This window comes from Pelodiscus sinensis, chromosome 3, assembly GCF_052426305.1.
Source record: "Pelodiscus sinensis isolate ZL-2025 chromosome 3, ASM5242630v1, whole genome shotgun sequence".
In the NCBI taxonomy this organism is placed as follows: domain Eukaryota; kingdom Metazoa; phylum Chordata; order Testudines; family Trionychidae; genus Pelodiscus; species Pelodiscus sinensis.
This window is the reverse complement of record NC_143054.1, coordinates 20,067,157-20,087,394: the sequence shown is the minus strand read 5'-3', so window position 1 is coordinate 20,087,394 and position 20,238 is coordinate 20,067,157. Positions and strand designations below refer to the sequence as shown.

General features: G+C 46.9%; 1 protein-coding gene across 1 annotated transcript; it reads left to right on the top strand.

The window, feature by feature from the left end:
- The first annotated feature begins 12,778 nt into the window (after nt 1–12,778).
- On the top strand, nt 12,779–20,021 carry LOC142827537 (uncharacterized). The gene is made up of 4 exons (XM_089776920.1): nt 12,779–12,879; nt 14,024–14,605; nt 15,540–15,650; nt 19,897–20,021. Exons 2-4 carry the CDS (start codon nt 14,026–14,028, stop codon nt 20,019–20,021), a joined length of 816 nt encoding a protein of 271 aa, XP_089633046.1. The 5' UTR covers nt 12,779–12,879; nt 14,024–14,025.
- Nucleotides 20,022–20,238: the final 217 nt, after the last annotated feature.

The following is a 20,238-nucleotide window of genomic DNA, read 5'->3' as shown; positions in this document are numbered from 1 at the left end:
TCATGATTTTCTTTTTTGACCTTGGAAAGTCCTGCCAAGGCTTCTCTGGTTACCACCCCCACTTCCTTTGACACTTTTGGACGGATGTTGTCTTTACTTAATGCCTTTACTCAATACCAAGAGGCTCTAAACATTCAAAAGATTTATCGGCAGACTTCCTAGTTCCCTAGCTTCTCTGTAAATCTAATCACCAGTTTACATAAAAGTCCACCCTTTTTGGTTCTAAAGCCAGATAAACAGCAGTATAATAATTCTGCTATTCTGTTATTTTTAGATAATATTTCACCACTCACTATCATTCCTACAATGAATCATCTTTTCTGTCGCCGACTGCAGCACACATTATATGCAGTTCATCTCTCCAGTTAATACTGTTCTCCCAGAATACTTCAAGCTTATTTTTTATTTTTCATTTTTCTATATATATTTCATGTTTTTTTCTAGCTATATTTGTCTTTCCCCCACCTTCTCCTTCAATTGATTAGTTGCCATAGCTTTCCTATTGTACTGCACTTCACATTTATGTAGTATGAATCATCCAGAGACCTCAAAGCATTTTTCAATTAATTAAGGGAGTGAGTTAGACTGAGCAGGGAACTGGGATTTGCTATCCCAGGTTCTAGTCTCAGCTCTGCTAGTGACTATCATTGTAACCAAGGGAAAGTCCCTTAACAGCTCTATGCAGAATACATACAAATCTTGAGCAAAATATTTACAAATCTTTCCTGTGTATCCAGAGATTTGCTGTTTCTGTATAGCACCCTCTTGGATGAAATACAAATATTCAGTAATGAGCATGGCATTAAAACTAGACAAAGGTTAAGTAACAGTAAACCCATTTTATAGGTAGGAAAACTGAGTACCATATATATTAAATTATATCATAGTCCCTCTTTATCTATCCTATGAGAAGCCACGATTACCATAGTAGTTACAATATAGTTAACAGACACAACACAGAAGACTGAAATTTTCTTTCATGTCATAGCCTTTACTAAAAGGATAAACAAAAGTAAGTTAGCAGAGCTAAGGTTAAATTAAAATCTTTCCAGACTGTGTGATATTTGTTTTATTCCAAAATGTCTAGTTTTTTCTTCTTTTAACCTTAATTCTATATACCATACTTCAAACGTGATAATAATTTCAACAATTCCGTGATTTTAAATTAATGTATCTAGTCATAATTCTGTTTAACCAAAGTTCTCCACATGGAAATATGGGCTCTGATCTACAACATACTGAAGTTGATGGAAAGAGTCCCACTTACTTCAAGTCCAGATCAGCCCCATATAAATAATTACACATGGCAGAAGTGAAGCCACTCATTAAGCAGCAATCAGCAATTTAAGAAAGGATGCGATGACGAACATTATAACCAACGAAAATTGGTTTTATTATGAAGAGTAAAAGCACAGGTGAGATCAATGGTCCAAATTGCACTAGACAGCAAAAGCAGTACCCTTTGCAAAGTACTTACAGTGGCCAACTGGGTAATATCCTGGAAAACAGTGCTAGCAGACTATTAATAATTATTAATAGATTTCTAACAATAGTGTAGCAAATATGAACAGAAGAGAAAGATCAAGCTCTGGAATTGAATTATTGTACTTGCAAAGGTTCTTAGATTGTGTACTTTATGCTTTTGATTAAATTATCTAATTAATATATGCTTTTCAAACAGCAATCTTCCTCAAGAGATTATTTTCTTTCAATTCCTTTCTATGGAGTAATTTCCATGACAACAGTTTGAGTGATAACAGAAGGGGGGAAAATTACAGATCTCCATTGCACAAAAGGTCAAAAAACTAGTTTAATTATAAAGAAAGAAGCTTTTGGTTTTATTAGAAATAAATACGTGTGGTTGAAATACTCACAATTATGTTAAAAGGGAATTTAGTCACAAACTAGATCTTTTGCAGTATTTCTTTGAGCTAAAAGTTTCAAAGGCGGGTTACAAATGGGCTATGGGCATCTGGCTTGAATCTTTATTTTAAAAGTATTTTTGTAGTAGGGTGATCAAATGTCCTGGGACTGTCCCCTTTTTAAGCTCTATCCCAGGTGTCAAGATATTTTTTTTTCAAAACTGAGCATTTGTCCCATTTGCTCCTGCCAAATGAGGACTTGAATGTTACTCAGAATAGACTATTCTACTCCTAATAAAATCATTTTTATTACTCAAACTATCCACAGGTTAGAAAAAAAGCATTTGGAGCAGTCAAATGATGACTTACCTCAACACCATAAGCCAGAAGTTTCCAAATTGGGTGGAAGAGGCAAAGGAACTTTTGGGGCAGAGAGGCAAGTGGTGATGCCAGGCAGCTTGGGCCAGCCCCATGTGGCAGAGCTCACATCAGCAGCAATGCCAAGGAGTCAGGCCAGTCCCATATAGTGGTGCTTGGGTCAGCACCACACCTGGCAGGTCATGGGCCAGACCTACACCCTGAAGAACAGCAGCAAGACAAGGAACAGTGCCAGTAACCTCTACATTTTAAGTAAAATACATGAAACAAAAAATAGGAACATATATAAAATATATGAAACTGCCTTACCTTTAATGCACACTGTAAACTCCCCTGAGCACTTACCCAATGTCCTGTTTTTAGTTTAAGGAAATATGGTCACCCTACAATGTAGCTAAAGGTATAAGAGCATCATGCACTTTTTCTGAACAAGAAGAGTGACAGATAATGGTGCCAGTAATGATTCTTGTAACAGAAAGGTTTAGCTACTCAGGCCAGGTCTACACTAAAAGAGAAGGTCAAATGAAGATACACAACTCCAGCGATGTTAATTACATAGCTGGAGTTGACGTACCTTGTTTCGAGTTTCCCTGCCATCCACACAGTGGGAGGACAATGAGAGCAAATGTACCCCTTGGTTTCTTTCTTCCACTATTTGATCTGAGGAAGTGGGTCTGGCCCACGAAAGCTCATCATCTAATAAACCATCTTGTTAGTCTTTAAAGTGCTACATTGTCCTGCATTTTGCTTCAACTACCCCAGACTAACACGGCTACATTTCTATCACCCTTGGTTTCCGTTACTCCTCACAGAAGTAGGAGTTCCAGACAATGAATCCTCTGAGTTTGATTTAGCGTGTCTTAACTAGACTTGCTAAATCAAATTCTGGCAGATTGATCATGGCAGCATTAATTTTCCATTTAGTGAAGGCATGGCCTGAGAATTTCCGTTATTTCCTCAGCATTGATTTCAATAGGAGATGCATGCACTCATCAGCTCTCAGAATCTGGTCCTAATTTTTATTGTAAGAACAAAAGAGCATAATGGGTCAGACCAATGGTCCATGTAGCCCAGTATCCTGGCTATGACAATGGTCAATAGCAGGTGCTTTAGTGGGAATGAACAGAATAGGGCAATTTTCAGTGATCCAATCCCTATTTCATCCAATTTCAGCTTTTGGCAGTTGGAGATTTAGGGAAACTCGCTGGACAATGGTGTAGAGATAGGGAAACCCAGAGACCTCTTTCTGAGATCACTTTCTGGATAGACTGGGAAGAAGCAATATAAGAAATAGGGCACAACCAGAGCAAAGGTGGGAGACGAGCCAGGCATAGGCTAAAGTTGGTGGGTAACTGTTTTATAGAGCACCATGTCATTTTGAAATGTTTCACTGTGCTGGTAAAGGTGTTTACAACCCTCTGAGAGGGTTGCAAAGGCTCAAGAAAATGGGGAGTTTGCAGCAAGCAAGGCTGCAAGCCCTAAGGGAAGGGCACTGCCCAGTAGCACTGTCCCAGGAGCAAATTGAAAACTACATTGCAATGTGGTCCCTGCTAGCTGCATAGCAGCACTAGAACTGGCACGGCTTAGCCTTCTGTGCTGGCCAGTGCATTGCAGGGATGACAGTACAGGCAAGGCTCTGTCTATTCCCCTTTTCTGCCCACTCTGCTGTGGAAAAAGCACATAACAGCCTTGTGCTGGCTGTTCTCCTTTCTCCCCCTCCCCCCACACAGGAGACAAAAGTTGCATCTCATACCTTTGCATGAGACCTTTTCAGAACTGGACTTTCCATCCTGCTGGACAATGCTGTGGAGATAGGGAAACCCAGAGGACCCCACTACCCCTGAGATCACTTTCTACCCCTCTACCCCTGAGATAGGTCTTGAAATAACAAACATGCTATTTCAGCATCCCTGAAACCCTCATTCCACAAAGCTTAAGAGATGTCTCGAAATAGTGTGTTATTTTGAAATTTGGCACTGTGTAGATGCGCCAAATTTCAAAATACACTATTTCAAAATTCAATGGAAATAAGATATGCAATTTGTGTAGTGCACCTTTAGACAAAACAAAAAGGTTGACCCCATCTCACAGTTCAAATCTATATTCATCCTATCTAATAGTTACACCAATACCACTGTCAATAATCAATAATAATAAATATAGTTCTCTTGAGGTGGTCTAATTTTTTCAAGATAATTTAAAAAAATGTTTTTAATGAAAGTGTTTTTTAAATTTTCATTGTTTGTGGAACCTTAAATAAAAATTTCCATTTTTTTTCCAGTGGCAAAATGGAAATGGGGAAAAGGAGCGATTGGGGAGGGGGATAAAAATGGAGGGGGAAAGCCAAATTTTTCCAATTTTCAAAATCAAAAAATTTCAAACAAAAAAAATGGATCCTTTTCAAAATCCACAGGACAATCACAATTGTCTAATTTTTTTGAGAAAAGCCTTTACAGTTTTTTGACCAGCTCTATCTATGTGTAACACTTTTCGTCCACAGATTTCAAAGCATTTTACAGAAGGAAAATAATTTATCACTGAGGCTACATCTAGACTGCATTGCTTTTTTGGGCTACTGGAAGTATCCAAAAAAGTAATGCCGTGTCCAAGGAACATGTCCATTTTTTCAAACATTTTTTTGGAAAGAACGGACATGCTCTTTTGCCATTCCTGTAAACCTTGCTCTATGAGGAATAAGAGATGGCTCGAAAGAGCACTTTTTTAGCAATTTGACGCCGTGTAGATGCACCAAATTTCGAAAGAGCCTCTTTTGAAAGTAAATCGAAAAAAGATACGCAATTTTTGTATTGTGTTTCTTTTTCTGATTTAACAGTGCAGTCTAGATGTAGCTTGATGGTACATCTACACTGCATGCTTATTTCTGGAATAGTTATTCTGAAATACCTTAGTTTGAAAAAGCACATATACACTTCAGGGAAGCCTCAAAATTAGTCCGGGGCAGGCTTCCCTAATGTAGACGTACTATCTCAATTTAGAGCCCCAAGAGGCACTGGGGATGAATAATTTAGACTGGCCCTTGTGAGGGGCTATTTTGAAATAGCAGCAGTGGAGCATCTACACACACCTTATTTTGAAATAGTTTTTTCAGAATTAGCGTTATTCCTCGTAGAATGAGGTTTACAAATTTCGGACTAAGCCCTCCATTATTTCAAAACTATTTCAAAATAATGGAATGGCTGTGTAGATATTCACATTGTTATTTTGAAATAACATTAGTTATCTTCAAATAACAGTACAGCATAGATGTACCCCGAGTCACAGAATTTATCTAACTTGGTCAAATGGTCAAATGTGCGGAGTCAAGAAAAGAGACAGGAACAAACTCCAGCCCACTCCAGGGCCTATCTCTTCATACCTTTCTGAAACACATAAGAGTTCAAAAATCCTCTACAAAATAAATGACAATCTGGAAATTTTCAAAATGAGAGTGCTAGACAAGAAAATATAATAAATGCATGAAAAGTGGTGTCTTTGCCTACGCTTATTCTTTTTTATTGATCTTATAGTGTCAAGTAATTCAACCAACTGCCATTTCTTATTTACTAGTAGTGCACTTTCATATTGGAGATTAGCAATGTGAGAGTTTAACCAGTTAACGCTGATGCTTATCAGTTAACTCAGTGGTCAACAACCAGCAGATCAGGATCTCCCATTAGATCTTGGTGAATGGAATATTTGGTTGCATTAGGAGGAGCATTGCCAACAGATCTAGAGAAGTGATTATTCCCCTTTATTCGGCTCTGGTGAGGCCACATCTGGAGTATTGAGTCCAGTTTTGGGGCCCCCACTACAGAAAGGATGTGGACACATTGGAGAGACTCCAGCAGAGGGTGACCAAAATGATTAGGGGGCTGGAGCACATGACCTATGAGGAGAGACTGAGGGATTCGGGCTTATTTAGTCTGCAGAAGAGAAGAGTGAAGGGGGATTGGACAGCCTTCAAATTCCTGAAGGGAGGTTCCAAAGAGGATGGAGAGAGGCTGTTCACAATAGTGATGGATGGCAGAACAAGGAGCAATGGTCTCAAGTTACAATGGGAGAGGTCTATGTTGGATATTAGGAAAAACTATTTCACTAGGAGGGTGGTGAAGCACTGGAATGGGTTACCTAGGGAGGTGGTGGAATCTCCATCCCTAGAGGTTTTTAAATCTCGGCTTGACAAAGCCCTGGCTGGGATGATTTAGTTGGCTTGGTCCTGCTTTGGCCAGGGGGCTGGACTCGATGAACTCCTGAGGACTCTTCCAGCCCTAGGATTCTCTGATCTTGGTGCCTCTGACAGGTGATCCTGACTGGTTTGGTCAGGAAGCTATCAAGCGCTGGCACTTCAGTTTCCTCTGCACCCACTATCATGCTGCTCCTGCCCTCTGCCTTGGAGTTGCCCCCTGGGAGCCCTCTGCTTGCTGTGCAGGCTGTGGGTGGGACGAGAGGGAAAATGTTGATGTAAGGGTTTCCTTCCTCCCTCCACTGCTGCACCCTATCTCCACACAGAGGCCGTGTCCAGACTCAGGGGTTTTTTCGGGAAAAGTAGCCTTTTCCCGAAAAAACTTCCCCTGCGTCCAGACTCAAGCCGCATTCTTTCGAAATTATTTCGAAAGAACGCGGCTTTTCTTTCGATGGCGGTAAACCTCGTTTCACGAGGAAGAACGCCTTCTTTCGAAAGTTCCTCTTTCGAAAGAAGGCGTTCTTCAATGTAAAGAGGCCGTCTTCGAAAGAGAGCATCCAAACTCGCTGGGTGCTCTCTTTTGAAAAAGCGGATTTCTCTTTCGAAAGATCCGCCTGCAGTCTAGACGCGATCTTTTGAAAGAGGCTCTTTCGAAAGATGCTTTCGAAAGAGCCTCTTTCGAAAGAAGCCTGCAGTCTAGACATAGCCAGAGAGAAGAGGATGGAGGGAGCTGGGGAATGCAAATCTCTGTCATTCTTACACACATGTGTGTGTCTCTGTCATTCTCACAAACACACACTGTCCTTCACTCTCATCTCCCGACCCAACACATACCTGGGGGGAGGGGAGTTGTTGTTACTCCTTTTACTGCTTGCGAAGTGGGTTATTTTTGGTTCTGAGTGGTCTGTGCATTTCATAACTTTCATTTCTCTCTTACACTTAAATGTAAATCTTTGAGTAGTGAGTTCTAAAATGCTGAACCTGTTGTGGCTGGAGTAACTATCCCTGTGATAATTGCTGCTCCTGGAAGTGGCTGGCATGTCCCTGCAGCCCTGAGAAAGGCAGAGCAGGGGGTCTCCACATGCTGTCCTTGCCTGCAGACACCTGTCCTGCAGCTCCCATTGATCAGTAATGGGGAACCGTGGCCAGTAGAAGCTGTGGGCTCAGTGCCTGTAGAGGAGGGGCAGCACATGGAGCCATTGCTGTACATGCCAGCTGCTTTCAGGAGTACTGCAGGGCCAGGGCAGGAGTAAGCCTGCCTTACCCCCACTGCTCCACCACCTGGAAGTTGTCTCAGTTAAATGATGCCCAGCCAGAGCCTGCTTCCTGAACCTCTGTCCCTCAACTTCCTCCTGCACTCAACCTGCTTGCACCCTGACATGAGTCCCCCTGAACCCCAACTTCTTCCCAGAGCTTGCACCTGGAAACCCCTTCTAGACCCTATCCCCCCATGCTGAGCTAAGCCCAGAGCCCCACACGTACTCCAAACCCCTTGGCCCAAGATCAGAGCCTGTACCCCAACTTCTACCCCAGCCTGGTGAAAGTGAGTGAGGATGGGAGAAGGAGGGGGATGGAGTAAGCAGGGAGAGCAGGGGTAGGCCCTCAGAGAAGGGGCAGGAAGGAAGTGGGGCAAGGGTATCTGGGTTTGCGGTAGATCTTACATTGCACTTACATTGAAAAAGTGATCTTGTGGTTATAAAAATTGGAGACCCCTGAGTTAACCCCACCAGTTAAACTCTTCATGGGGGTGCCAGCATCCCCACCAGCAGTGCCAGCATCTCTGCAGCAGCCCTGCGGAGTTTCTATTACAGAGTCTGCAATGTAGCCAGCTCCCCGGAAGTGGGGCCAGAAGCCAGTGCATGCTGGGAGCAGGCTTATAGCCCGTAGTGCATGTGACTGCTAGGATTTTTAAGTTATACGGTTACATTTTTAACCGTTTTTTTACATCCCTATTAGCTATCCTCAACAAGAGGAACAGATTTGTAATGTTTTAAATTAAGCCTGAGGATGAGCCTGTAAGGACCTGATTCTGAAGTCCTTCTGCACATAAGCTTCCATTGCAAACAATGCATGTGAAATCAATCAGAGGATCAGATTTGATTGTAAATTTGGCACACAACCCAGCAGAATTCTTGCTTGGCCTCCCCGATGTTATCAGCAGAGACCTTGAAGCAGGAATAGTGCTGGTAGCATGTAGTGGGTCATGCAGAGGCTAAAGTTCTACTCTTGGACTCATTCCAGACTCTCTTATTTCACTGCAGAAGAATTGACTGTCCTTTGTGTAGATGATTGGAGTCCAGTTCCCCAGACTCATTGAAACCATCAGAGCACACTCTCCAGCTTCACAGCATTCCATCTAACTGAGCTGAGAGCAAGCCTAATGAACATAAGTATGTTTCTGAATCAGGGCCTAAGTATGTGTCTCACTTTAAATAATGGGAGTACTCATTTGCTTAGCAGGTTTCAGAGAAGTAGCTGTGTTATTCTGTTTCAGCAAAAACAACAAGGAGTCCGGTGTCACATTAAAGATTAACACAATTTTATTAAGGCATAAGCTTATGTGAGTTGCAACTCACTTCATCAGATGCATGAAATGAAATAGTCAGATGGTAGGGATACAGATATGGGAGTGTTACATCAGTGCTAGTGCAGACAGGATGGCTGTGGCCCTCCTGTGTGATAAGAAGGTAAAGATACCTAAAGGGGGAAAATTACTTTTTGTCATGAAACAGCCATTCCCAGTTTCTGTTCACACTCATTCATACCATCAAAGGCTTGTTCACCTGCACATCTACTAATAGATATATGCCATCATGTGCCAGCAGGGCCCCTCTGACATATATACAAAAGAATAAATGGACACAAATCAGACATTAAGAACAGTAGCATACAAAAACACTCCCTGGACACACAGTTGCAGACTTGAAAATTGACATTCTTAAGCAAAAAATAAAATAAATAAATAAATAAACCCCAACAAAACAAAAAAAAACACCCTTCAAAAACAGACTGTAATGTGAAAATACTGAGCTGGAATTCATATGTAAACTTGACACCATCAGAATGGGTGTGAATAGAGACTGGGAATGTCTGTCTCAATACACTAAGTTTCCCTTTAGGTACCCTCACTTTCTTATCACCGTTGGAAGTGAGCCACATCCACCCTGACAGAACTTGCACTGGTGTAACACTCTCATCTCTGTACCCCTTCCATCTGATTCTTTCACTTTTTGCATCTGATGAACTCATGCAAGCGCATGTCCTAATAAAATTGTTAGTTTTTAAGGTGCCATCAGGTTCCTTGTTGCATTTGTTTATGCATGCACGTGCTTAAGTACCTCGCTGAATCAGCATCATTGTGTGGGTAATGTTTCTGGCAGCCAGAGACTCATCTGTTCTAAAGTTTTCAAGAATGTTGACATGGTTCAGGTGAATTGGTAATAGCAACAGAAGAAAATATCTCTAGTGCAGACAAAATCTCAGGACCTAATCCCCAGTAAACTAGAAATTCTGTCAGTGTACAATTATATTGTTTTAATTACATGTTTATCGTGCAATTTTATAAATCCACCATTTTACTTGGGCTGGGTAATTTTTGGGTTTGCTTTTGTGAAGTAGTTAAAACTGGTACAAGGAGCTATAGTGAGAAACTACAGTGAATATACCAATTCCTTGTACTATGTCTGAAATCCCTGAAGCATATGGAATTACAATTTCATGAATGCAAATGGAGCCTCCTTTTGAGCCCATTTAATCCACCGAGATGAAATTCGTTTTGTATGGTTGCCTTCCCATAACCAGAGCCAAAGGAAAAGGCAAATTATGGGCTTGTAGAAGTGGCAGTTGCAGATATGATCCATCTTTTTTTCTCTTTCAAGATGTTTCTTCCTTTTTAGTATGTTTTCAGAGTTAGCTTTAGTGTGATAAACTTCCTCCTAAAAGCATGAGTCAGAGGGGAGGGATAGCGCAGTAATTCAAGCATTTGCCTGCTTATAGCCGAGGTTGTGTGTTCAATCCTTGAAGGGGCCATTTAGGGATCTGGGGCAAATCTGTCAGGGATGGTACTTGGTCCTGCTGTGAAGGCAGGGGACTGGACTTGATGATCTTTCAAGGTCTCCTCTGGCTCTGTGAGATAGGCATTGCTTGACATGCTCAAAGTCTTTTAAAACTATCGAACTAATGTTTGTGTTTTCTTTCCAATTCTTTAAATTAGGTTGGCCAACTCCCAAGAGAACTAAGAACACTGATTGTAAACAAGCCCAGGGAGCTTATTCAATGCAAAGTTAAAACTTTTCTGTTTAGATGTGTACCAAACGTGACAGGGTCAGGCTGGAGAACTGCAATAGAGAGAGAAAAAGGCCGCTCTAAAAGACAGCAACAGCCCTGGGTAATCAGGAGCAAAGGAGATAGGGCTGCTGTAACTCAGTCAGAGCCAGCTGATCTCACCTGAGGCGGCCGTGGAGCCTTTTAAAAGGGAGACCTTGTGAGGAGAGAGTGAGTGAAGTGAGAAGAGATCATAGCAGATAGGAAAAGGTCCAGACAAACCAAGACAGGTAATGGCAACATTGCCAAAGACAGCAAAGGGGAGGAAAGGTGGAGTTGAGGGCCCTCTTTTTCCTGAGAGCTGGGGAGGACTATTTTGAGAGCCCAGGCAGCCCCTGGGGCATTGGCCCCAATGCCCTTTGTAGCTGGCTACAGGGACCAAAGCTTAAACCCTGCTGAGAGCTAATAGCACAGTAATGAGACTGCCAGATTAAATCCTGAGTAGGGTACTGGGACCCGGGAGTAAGTAGAGTTACCCTGCCACACAACATGTTCCTAGAAATAATGCAAATGCATGAGAAAAGGTAGCTGGGTCTGTTTCTAATAACAATCCTTCTAGTAATACAGTACTTTTCACTTTAAAAATCCAAAAATAGCATTTCATAGGCTGGCTGAGACTCAAAAAAAGCACTCAGCATCGGCCTGCTCCCATTGACGTTAAAGGTTGTTCTACTATTGGCTTCAGGGGGAACAAAGTCAGGCCAGTCTTTTTTCTTCTAGAAATACTACCCTGTATGTAAGGAAAACTGCCATCCCCTAGTCTAATAGCACTGCAAATAAAGCCATACAAGACAAGGCCATTTTGGGGCAGGACAATGCAGACCTCCATACTAGAATCCTTTGAAAGCAACCAGTGGGGCAAGAGGTTTTTTTGGTTATCTCTAGGGCTATGTCTACACTGCACACTTATTTTGAAATAAGCTATTCTGAAACTTCAGGGGAACCTCAAAATTAGTCTGAGGCAGGCTTCCCTAATATAGATGTGCTATCTCAACTTAAAGCCCCAGGAGGAATAACTTAGAATGGCCCTGGTAAGGGGCTATTTCAAAATCGCCAAAGTGGAGCATCTATACGCACCTTATTTTGAAATAGATGTTGTTCTTCGTAGAATGAGGCTTACAGAAGTGGGAATAAACCATCCGTTATTTCAAAATAATGAAATTGTTGTGTAGATGCTCACAGTTCTTTTGGAATAAGAAATAACTCTGCTGTGTAGACACACCCTTGGTGATTAAAAAGCTACTCTTTTTGTAACAAGTTACAGTCCCATGGTGAGGAGAAAAACTACTATTAAGAAAGGGTTTTTAAGTGCTAAACATTTATGATTGGGACTGGTGATAGAGGGGATTTTTTTAGTAGGGAGAATTATTAGGTACTCAGTTCCCTAATAATTGGGTTGGCTGTAGTACAGAAGTTAAAGAAAACAGAAGATAAGGTCTGGCTCTGGGAAGCTGTGTGTTTGCCTGACTGCTGAGGGATAGGATATGGGACACAAATTATTTGTGCTGATTTTAAGGATGAGGGTTATTAATCCTAAACTCTCCAATATAAATTCCTCTTTTGTAAATTTACCTTTAAGAGTTAATTCACTCAGCAACTCCCATATAGCTCATTCCTCTGGCTTCTGCAGGCCTCTGGCAAAATCACCTCCCTAATACCCCAGCTGGCCTTAGTGCTGCAGGAATTTTTGTCTCCATTTTCTCAACCTTCTTTTAGCCCCCTCTGGCCATAGGAGTGGCTTGGCTCTCCAACCATGCCACTTTACTGTGGCCACTTCTTCTTTTGTGGAAGTCCAACCAAAGACTACACAAACCAAACCTTCAGCCCAGCTGGGCTCATCAGGCTGGCACCTGAGTGCATGTATGTCTCTTACTACTGCTGGGCTCTGGTTCGATCAGACCCCCAAATCCAGAGGCTGACACTCCTCCCTTTACTCAGGGTTTCGAACACACTCATCAGGGCCCTTGTCTCACTCAGTCTTCCAGGTTCTGCTTGGAGAAATCTAATTTTGTGCTTTCCCTTTGTTCCCTCTCAGGGCCTGGTTAAACTGCAATTAGACACTAGTAGCCGATCTGAGCACAGAGGCTGCTTAATAGACATGTTCTGGCTAGGATGGGTGCCTGGACCATAGAGGTAACTTCATGGATTCTCTGGGGCTGGAGCAGCCATAGGGAAATATTAGAGGGTGCTCAGCACCCACTGACAGACAAGCACCTCGCCCTCCCCCTCCCACCTGCACCTCTTGCTCACTGGTGACCCCATTAACCAACTCCTCCCTTTTCTCCCAGTGCCTCCTGCCTGCCACAAAACAGCAGCTTTCAGGAGGTTCCGGGAGGATAGGGGAGAAGCAAGTTCGTGGAACACTCAGGGGAGGAGGAGAGGTGGGAGCTTTGGGAAAGCACTGGAATGGGGTGGGGCAGAGGAGAAGCAGGGTTAGAAATGGGTGGGTAGGGGGGTGAACACATTCCCCCCCCCCCCCCAACTAGAGGAGAAGTCAATGCCTATGGCCTGGATTCCAGAACCTTGTAAAGTGTGAGGGTTCCGGAGCTCACACTGAAACTCAACCAACAATTATACCACAATTAATTAGCCCCTTAGCCTGAGACCTGCAACCTGGAGTCAGCTGCGCCTGCCATGGGTGTCTAATTGCACTGCAGACAATACCCTAGGCCCCCTGTTCAGGCTCTTTTCCCTAGAGAGATGACACTTCCCATACCCTGTCCTTTGGGGGTCTCTTCTGAGCTGGGGTCACCTCTCGTTATGGAGTCAGCCTGTGGGCAGGGACACTAGGCATAGGGTGTTGTGGAGGGGTTGGGGGTAAGGATTGTGGTTCTTTGTCTCTGGCCCATGCAACACACTGTAGGCCACAAACTGATTGGCTACATCTACACAGCAGGCTTCTTGTGCAACAATGGCCATTCTTGCGCAAAAACTTTGTGGAGCGTCTACACTGCACGGGCATTCTTGGGCAAGAAGATGTACAGTGAAGCATTGGAAGAGAGGGCTTCTTGCGGAAGACCTCTGATGCTTCGTATGAGGAATAGGCCTTCTTGCACAAGAGGGCAGTGTGGATGTGCTGCAGGGAGTTTTTGCGCAAGAACTGGCCTCCAGGAAAAAAACGTAGGTGGCTGCTTGACGGCTCCATACTGGCACTGACAGCTTGCTAGTTCTTGCTTGCCAAGTCCTCTCTCCCCCCCCCCCCCCACAAAGACGCAGGCACCCTGCTGAAGCCAGCCAGCAGCTCCACCACATGGCTCTGTGTGCTGCATCTCCACAGGCATGTCTGCCCCTGAGCCAACCCGAGAGCCTGCACCCCCATTCCAGGAACCACGCCAGAGCTCCCAGCAGACCCGGAGGGGCACAAAGCGACGTGCCCCATGCTGGTCCATTGCAGAGGTGAAGGCCCTCCTGGACCTATGGGGGCAGGAGGGCACCCTCCAAGTGCCCCGTTCCCGATACCGGAACGCCGACATCTTTGGCCGCGTGGCCCGGGCGCTGACTGAGCAAGGCCACCCAGCCCGGACCCTGGAACAGGTCCGGGCCAAAGTGAAGGAGCTACGCCTGGCCTATGTCAGGGCCAGTGAGGGTGGGGGAGCAGGATCTGACACCTGTCCCCATTACAAGCGCTTGCATGCCCTCCTGGGGGACACGACGGTGGAAGGGCCCTCGCCACTGGTGGACACCGGACTGTGCACCTCGGTGGTCAGACCACCTGACCTGAAGGAGGAGGGTGACCTAACCACCACATCCAAGGAGGAGGGAGAGGACCGCACGGCCACCATCACCCTCCACCTCAAGCCAGTGCCCAGCAGCCAGGACATCTCCCGGGCCTTGTCAGAGGCTGGCGACGTATCCTCCGGTGAGTGTTGTGGTTGTCACCTGCAAGGGCAGGAGAGGCGGGTGCCTGGAGGTGGGAGAGTGTCACTAGGCAGTTCCAGCTCCATACTGTGCAGCAGTACGTAACACATGCAACCTCTTGCAGCTTCATGCAACCTGATTGTGTGGCACGTGAACATGGCAGGCAGCCCAGGGCACGCCTGGGAACCTGGTGGCCACACATGCCCTGCCTGGGGGCGGGAGGGGGGAAGCTGGTTGGAAGCAGCCAAGCCCCAAGGGTGCCGGCCAGACCCCACACCTCCCGAAGGGTGCCTCATACAGACAGCACGCAGCCATGCCTGGCCGTGCGACACAGCAGCTGCTCCTGGGGAAAAATGCAGTGAGCCAGCCCTGTGTGCGCAGCCCCCAGGCTGCTCCCTGCCCCTCTACTGCCCCGAGGGAATCCCCCCACTGTGGCCCCACACTTCTCTGGGCTACTTGTCTGGAGGCTGGGGGGCGAGAGTGAGTGGGAAAGCAGGCAGCCCCAGGCCTGTGGCCCACTGAGTCTTGCTGCAGGGACAGTACACTCTCAGTAGCCCTGGCCCCATCTCCAAGGAAATCAATGACTGTAGTGGGAGAACCCAGACCTCGTCTGCCACACTTGCTCCCAGGCAATGAGGATGTGCACTCAAACATGACGACAGCAACATGCTCACAGTGAGACTATTAGCCATTTGCTCTACCTTTGGGAGTGTAGACAGACACAGCATGCCAAGTGGCTAGGGGACAAACAAAAGGGGTGTGTCCCTGTGGTACAACCCATGGAGGATCACTTCACTCCCAGGATTTTTAACTAGCCTTTATGTGAACACGCACAGGTATTGATTGGGTTACGTTAGGGTCATGGAGGAGGGCACGGGGCTCAGGGACACTGGGCAGAGCTGACTGACCTCCTCGCTGTCTTCTGTTCTCTGCAGCAGGACCAGCTGGGAGTGATGGACGATGGGGGCAGTTCCTGCAGTGTTGCGACCCAATGTGTGACATCATGTCCACCATGATGGCACACATCGTCCATGCTGTCCACTATGGCATGGCCTTGCCCCCTCCTGCTGCCCCCCTTGCTGTGCCTCTGCCCCCTCCTGCTTCCCCCCCTCCCCGCCGTGCCCATGCCCCCTTCTGCTGCCCCTCATCCTGCCCACCTCCCCATGCTGCCTGCCCCAACCCGGCATGAAGGGCGCCGTGGCCCCTTCACCCGAGGCTCTGGGAGGAGCCGTTCCTCCCAGCTCTAACTCCCCTCCCAGATCGGAGCCACTGCTCAGCCTTCGTCCCAAATTAATGAATGCAGTTTATTTTTCGGTTAAAGAACTGAGTTGTCTTTATTGGGAGGTGAGGGAAGAGTTGGGGATGGGAGGGGGATGTGAACGCAAGACAGAGGCCCTTGGCCGGAGGCCATGGGGCAACCTACTGTGGGGCCTGGAAGGACATCTCCCTGAGGGCCTCTCGGATTTGCACCCTGTCATGGTGGGCCTGCCAAATGGCCGCTGTCCAGGGCTGCTTGAACGCCCGGCCCTCGCCTGCCATCCACCCCAGGAGGAAGGCCTCCCCCTTCCTCTCAACAATGTTGTGCAGCACCCAACATGCTGTGACCACCTCTGGGATGTTCTGAGCCCCCATGTTGAGATGGATGAGCAGGCAGTAGAATCTCACCTTCAGCCGGCCGAAGGTGCACTCAACCTGGTTGTGGGCCTGGTTCAACTGCAGGTTGAATTGGTCCAAGCTGGGGTCGAGGAGTCTGGTGTACGGCCGTATCAACCACGGCATCAGGGGCTAGGCCACATCTGCCACGATGCACGGTGGTATACGGACATCCCTCAACCATGAATTCCCACTGGGGGAAGAAAGTGCCCGCCTACAGCCTGCAAAACAGGCTGGAGTTTCTCAGGATGCAGAAGTCATGTGCCCTGCCTAACCACCCCCACATAAATGTCTGTGAAGTGGCCATGGTAGTCTATGAGGGCCTGGAGCACCATTGAAAAGTACCCCTTCTGCTTGACAAAGTGGGACACTTGATGCTCTGGGGCTCAGATGGGGATGAGAGTCCCATCCACGACTCCCCCGCAGTAGGGGAACCCCATGGCTGTGAAGCCAGCCACAGTTGCATCCACGTCCTGCAGGCGGGTGACCCCCACCCCTTGAGCAGGATGTCATTGATGGCTCTAAGTATCAGAGGGGTAGCCGTGTTAGTCTGAATCTGCAAAAGCGGCGAGGAGTTAAGGTGCCACAGAACTCCTCGCCGCTTTTGATGGCTCTGACAACCTGCAGAAGGGCACACAGAAACCCAGGGAACATACAGAATGAGACTGGGTAGGTGCTTGAGCCCTTGGGGGGGTGCTTGCCCCCTCTGATGCCCTCTTCTTCCAAATATGCCAGGGCCCGCTCACCTCATAGGTCCCCCCACCAGCAGGGCTATGTGAGGGAGGGATGGCACAACTCCCTGGGTGATGAGGCTTTCCCTACCCCCACCCCCACTACCCTTCCCAGCCTGGACTTTTCCCTTCCCCCGAACAGGGACTGAAGCCCCCCAGAAGGCCTTACCTGCATGATGATGGCACCATCTGTGGACTTGCCAACCCTGAACTGGTTTGCCACAGAGTGGTAGCTGGCCAGGGCGGCCAGCTTCCACAGCTGGGTGTCACATCTCCAGAGAGCAGGGGCAAACCAGGCACTTGGCTCCAGAAATGTCTGCTTCTGCATCCAAAAGTTCTGGAGCCACTACTGGTTGTCCCACTGCTCCGGAACCAGCCGGTCCCACCAGTTGGAACTGGTGTTGCCTCTCGACAGTGGGGTATGGATGCTACAGTGAAGCTGCCACATTCAGGGAGAGGGACTCCACGTTGAATTCGGTGTTGAGCTCCTGTAGGAGTAGTGTGGCAGCATGGAGCAGCAGCTGCATGCTCTCCAAAATGTCCATGTGGGGCCAGAGCAGGCACAGCGCCATCTCTGGCTCCATGGCACAAGAAGAAGAAGTGAAAAGTACCCAAAGGCACTAGGGCAAAAGCTGTGGTGTTCAAAGAGGCTCACGGCAACCACAACACACACTGCTACAGCTTTCATTCCCTATAAGAGGTCCCAAAGCATGCAGCAGCAGAGAAATGGCTGTCCAGGGAGATCCCTTTAAGCACGTGTCTCAATGGGGCTCCAGCACCCGCCTGCGGAAGGTACTGGTGCCCTTTTGCCCTGTCCAAAGTGGTTCTGGGGGCGGGTATTTGCACAAGAGCATCCCACCACTGTGGTGGTGGGTGGTAGACCTAGGAGAGAAGACAACTTGGGCAGGTGTCAGGATCATGAGATTGAGATACAGCAGGCTAGAAGGGACAAGGGAATAAGATTTTTACATTGCCCACAATTAGTCTCCCCATAATGTCTTCTTTCCTCTCCCCCGCTCTCCCACATCCAGCTATGGCACCCATGAGAAGTAGAGAAGCCAATGCCAGAGCAGTCCATCTGTCTATTTCAGAAAAATGTGCCCTTCCCCTTCGTGTCCCCCCACAGTTGGTTGGGTGCTGGTTGTGACAGTACAAGTACATTAGTCTATGCTCGCTGAAGACACAACAGACTATTCTGCCTGGAGCTGAGCACTCTCACCTCACCGCTTGGAGCCCTGTGAATGCAAGATGTGTAACAGGAAACAAAGACAAGTTCAGTACGGCATGTGTCGGAGCTGCATGTTCAAACATGCAGGCCACATGCATGCAGAAAGAGTAATGCCAGCCAAAAAGACAACCTTGAAAAGAGAACGGATCTAGATTAATCCTTATCTCTTACTGAGCATCCATTATGCACAAGCTGAAATTCAATTTGTACATGTTAATCCAATTGTTCAGTTTATTTCATAGGGAATAAGTTCAGTGGGTATTCGCTGATAAACGGTGCGGAAATTGAATGTGGAGGGCAGACTGCTTTATATGAGGAGAGCTGTGCTAACAGGCGGCCTGTACATTAGAAAGCAAATGAATTCACTCAGATGCTACGGATTCCCTCATAAACGGATGCCTTTGAACTTCAAGGTCTATCTAAACCCTCCATCTCTTCACATCTGTAAGTGCTTGTTTTAAGAAAAAGTCCATTGGGGGCTGCAGTAGCTGATGTCCTGACCCTAATTGGCATACAGGTGGTAGGGTGGTAGTAGAGCAAGCTTCCCCAAGAAATATGCCTCACCTGGAAAACTCATCCTCAAATATAGAGGGTGGATACATTTTCCTTGGCCACTCACTCCAGCAATTGCTCTATCAGATTTGGTACATGTAGCAGAATGAGAACGGAGTGGAAATCGATGGACCTAAGTTGAATTCAGCCAATCAGATTAGTGTGTAAAGAGAATGGTCTCCAGAAGCAAATCATTGATGATGTTAATGCCACTAGTAGGAATTCCAGCAGTGGGAAATTCTTACAGAAGCCAAATGATTTCCGAATGGTTACTTATTTCCCTGGACAAGGCTCTGTTCTGAGTTGCTCAAATCTAAATAAGCCGAAAGCAGAGTTAAAAAGCAGAGTTGACTCATTTGATCTGGCAACCATTCGAACGACCCCTCCCAATTGCAGGCTTTTTTCCAAGGTGCCCTCCCCATAACCACAACTCCATGCTTGTTTCAGTCTTTCTGCTGCAGAGCCTAAGTTCTCCTCTCCCTGGGTACTAGCACTCAGCTCGACCTGGAGGCAGCTGGAGAACACAGTATTGAAATGCTTCAGCCTCTGTGTCTGTTGCCAGGGCAAATATTTTGGACACTATCCTTCCCCTTGGTAAAACCCACCATCAGTAAATGAACACAGGATGGGCCGGGCCATGGCAAAACTGCAAGCAGCTCTTCTTTACAGTACAGCCCTGAGGCCAGTCACGAGTGTGTTTGCTTGTCACATGCTGCCTCAGCTGCCTCTGAGTAACTTATGCTGGACACGTTTCTCACACTCTTGTGTGGACCCCATCACGCTTCTTGCAGGAAGAAGGCTGGGCTTGTAGTAAGGCACAGGATCGAATGTCAGGAGACCTGGGTTTTCCCCAAGCTGTGGGTTCGTGGTCAAGTCAGCTTCTCTGTCCCTCTCTTCTCCATTTTACAAAGGGGGACACACCTCCCGGGGCAGTGTAAAGGGACAGACTCTGTCTGGGCAAGGCACTAGGGCTGAAGCCAGGCACCTTTGCAAATATCAGTCCCAGTGCCCCAGGTCCTGCCCCCCTCCCAAACACAGGGACTGCCGTCTCCTCGCACCAACCCTGTAATGCAAGCCTCTCTGACAAGGACAGATAGTACGTGTGGTCTTTGTGCTTCTGTTTCCTAGCCAGCCGTGAGGGAAGCATGCTGCATCAGGACGGGGGTAACTACCCAGACCCTCAACAAACTCCTCGCCCCCACCCTCTTTTCAAGCCCGACACAGTGGCTGCTGTGCAGTATATTCGGATCTAAGTTCTCTCTAAGATGAATGGCCATGTGGCTGCAGGATTGCCGATTAAGCACAGCTCAGGGGCTCAGGGCTGCAGCGGGAAGAGAGGCCTCTCCCCAAGCCCCAAAGCTGCTGCACCCAGGATAGAGGTGCTTCTCCCTGCTGGCCCCAATCCAGAGCTGCCACACCTGGGAGAGGTGGCTGTCCCCACCAGTCCCACCTCCATGAAGCTTTCCCACA

What these genes read in the sequence shown, in the direction of transcription:
- LOC142827537 (XM_089776920.1), top strand. Translation starts at nt 14,026, where the DNA reads ATGTCTGCCCCTGAGCCAACCCGAGAGCCTGCACCCCCATTCCAGGAA. An exon ending in GGCTGGCGACGTATCCTCCG is followed by an intron (nt 14,606 to 15,539) that starts GTGAGTGTTGTG and finishes TGTTCTCTGCAG; the next exon opens with CAGGACCAGCTGGGAGTGAT. An exon ending in CGTCCATGCTGTCCACTATG is followed by an intron (nt 15,651 to 19,896) that starts GCATGGCCTTGC and finishes TCTGTTTCCTAG; the next exon opens with CCAGCCGTGAGGGAAGCATG.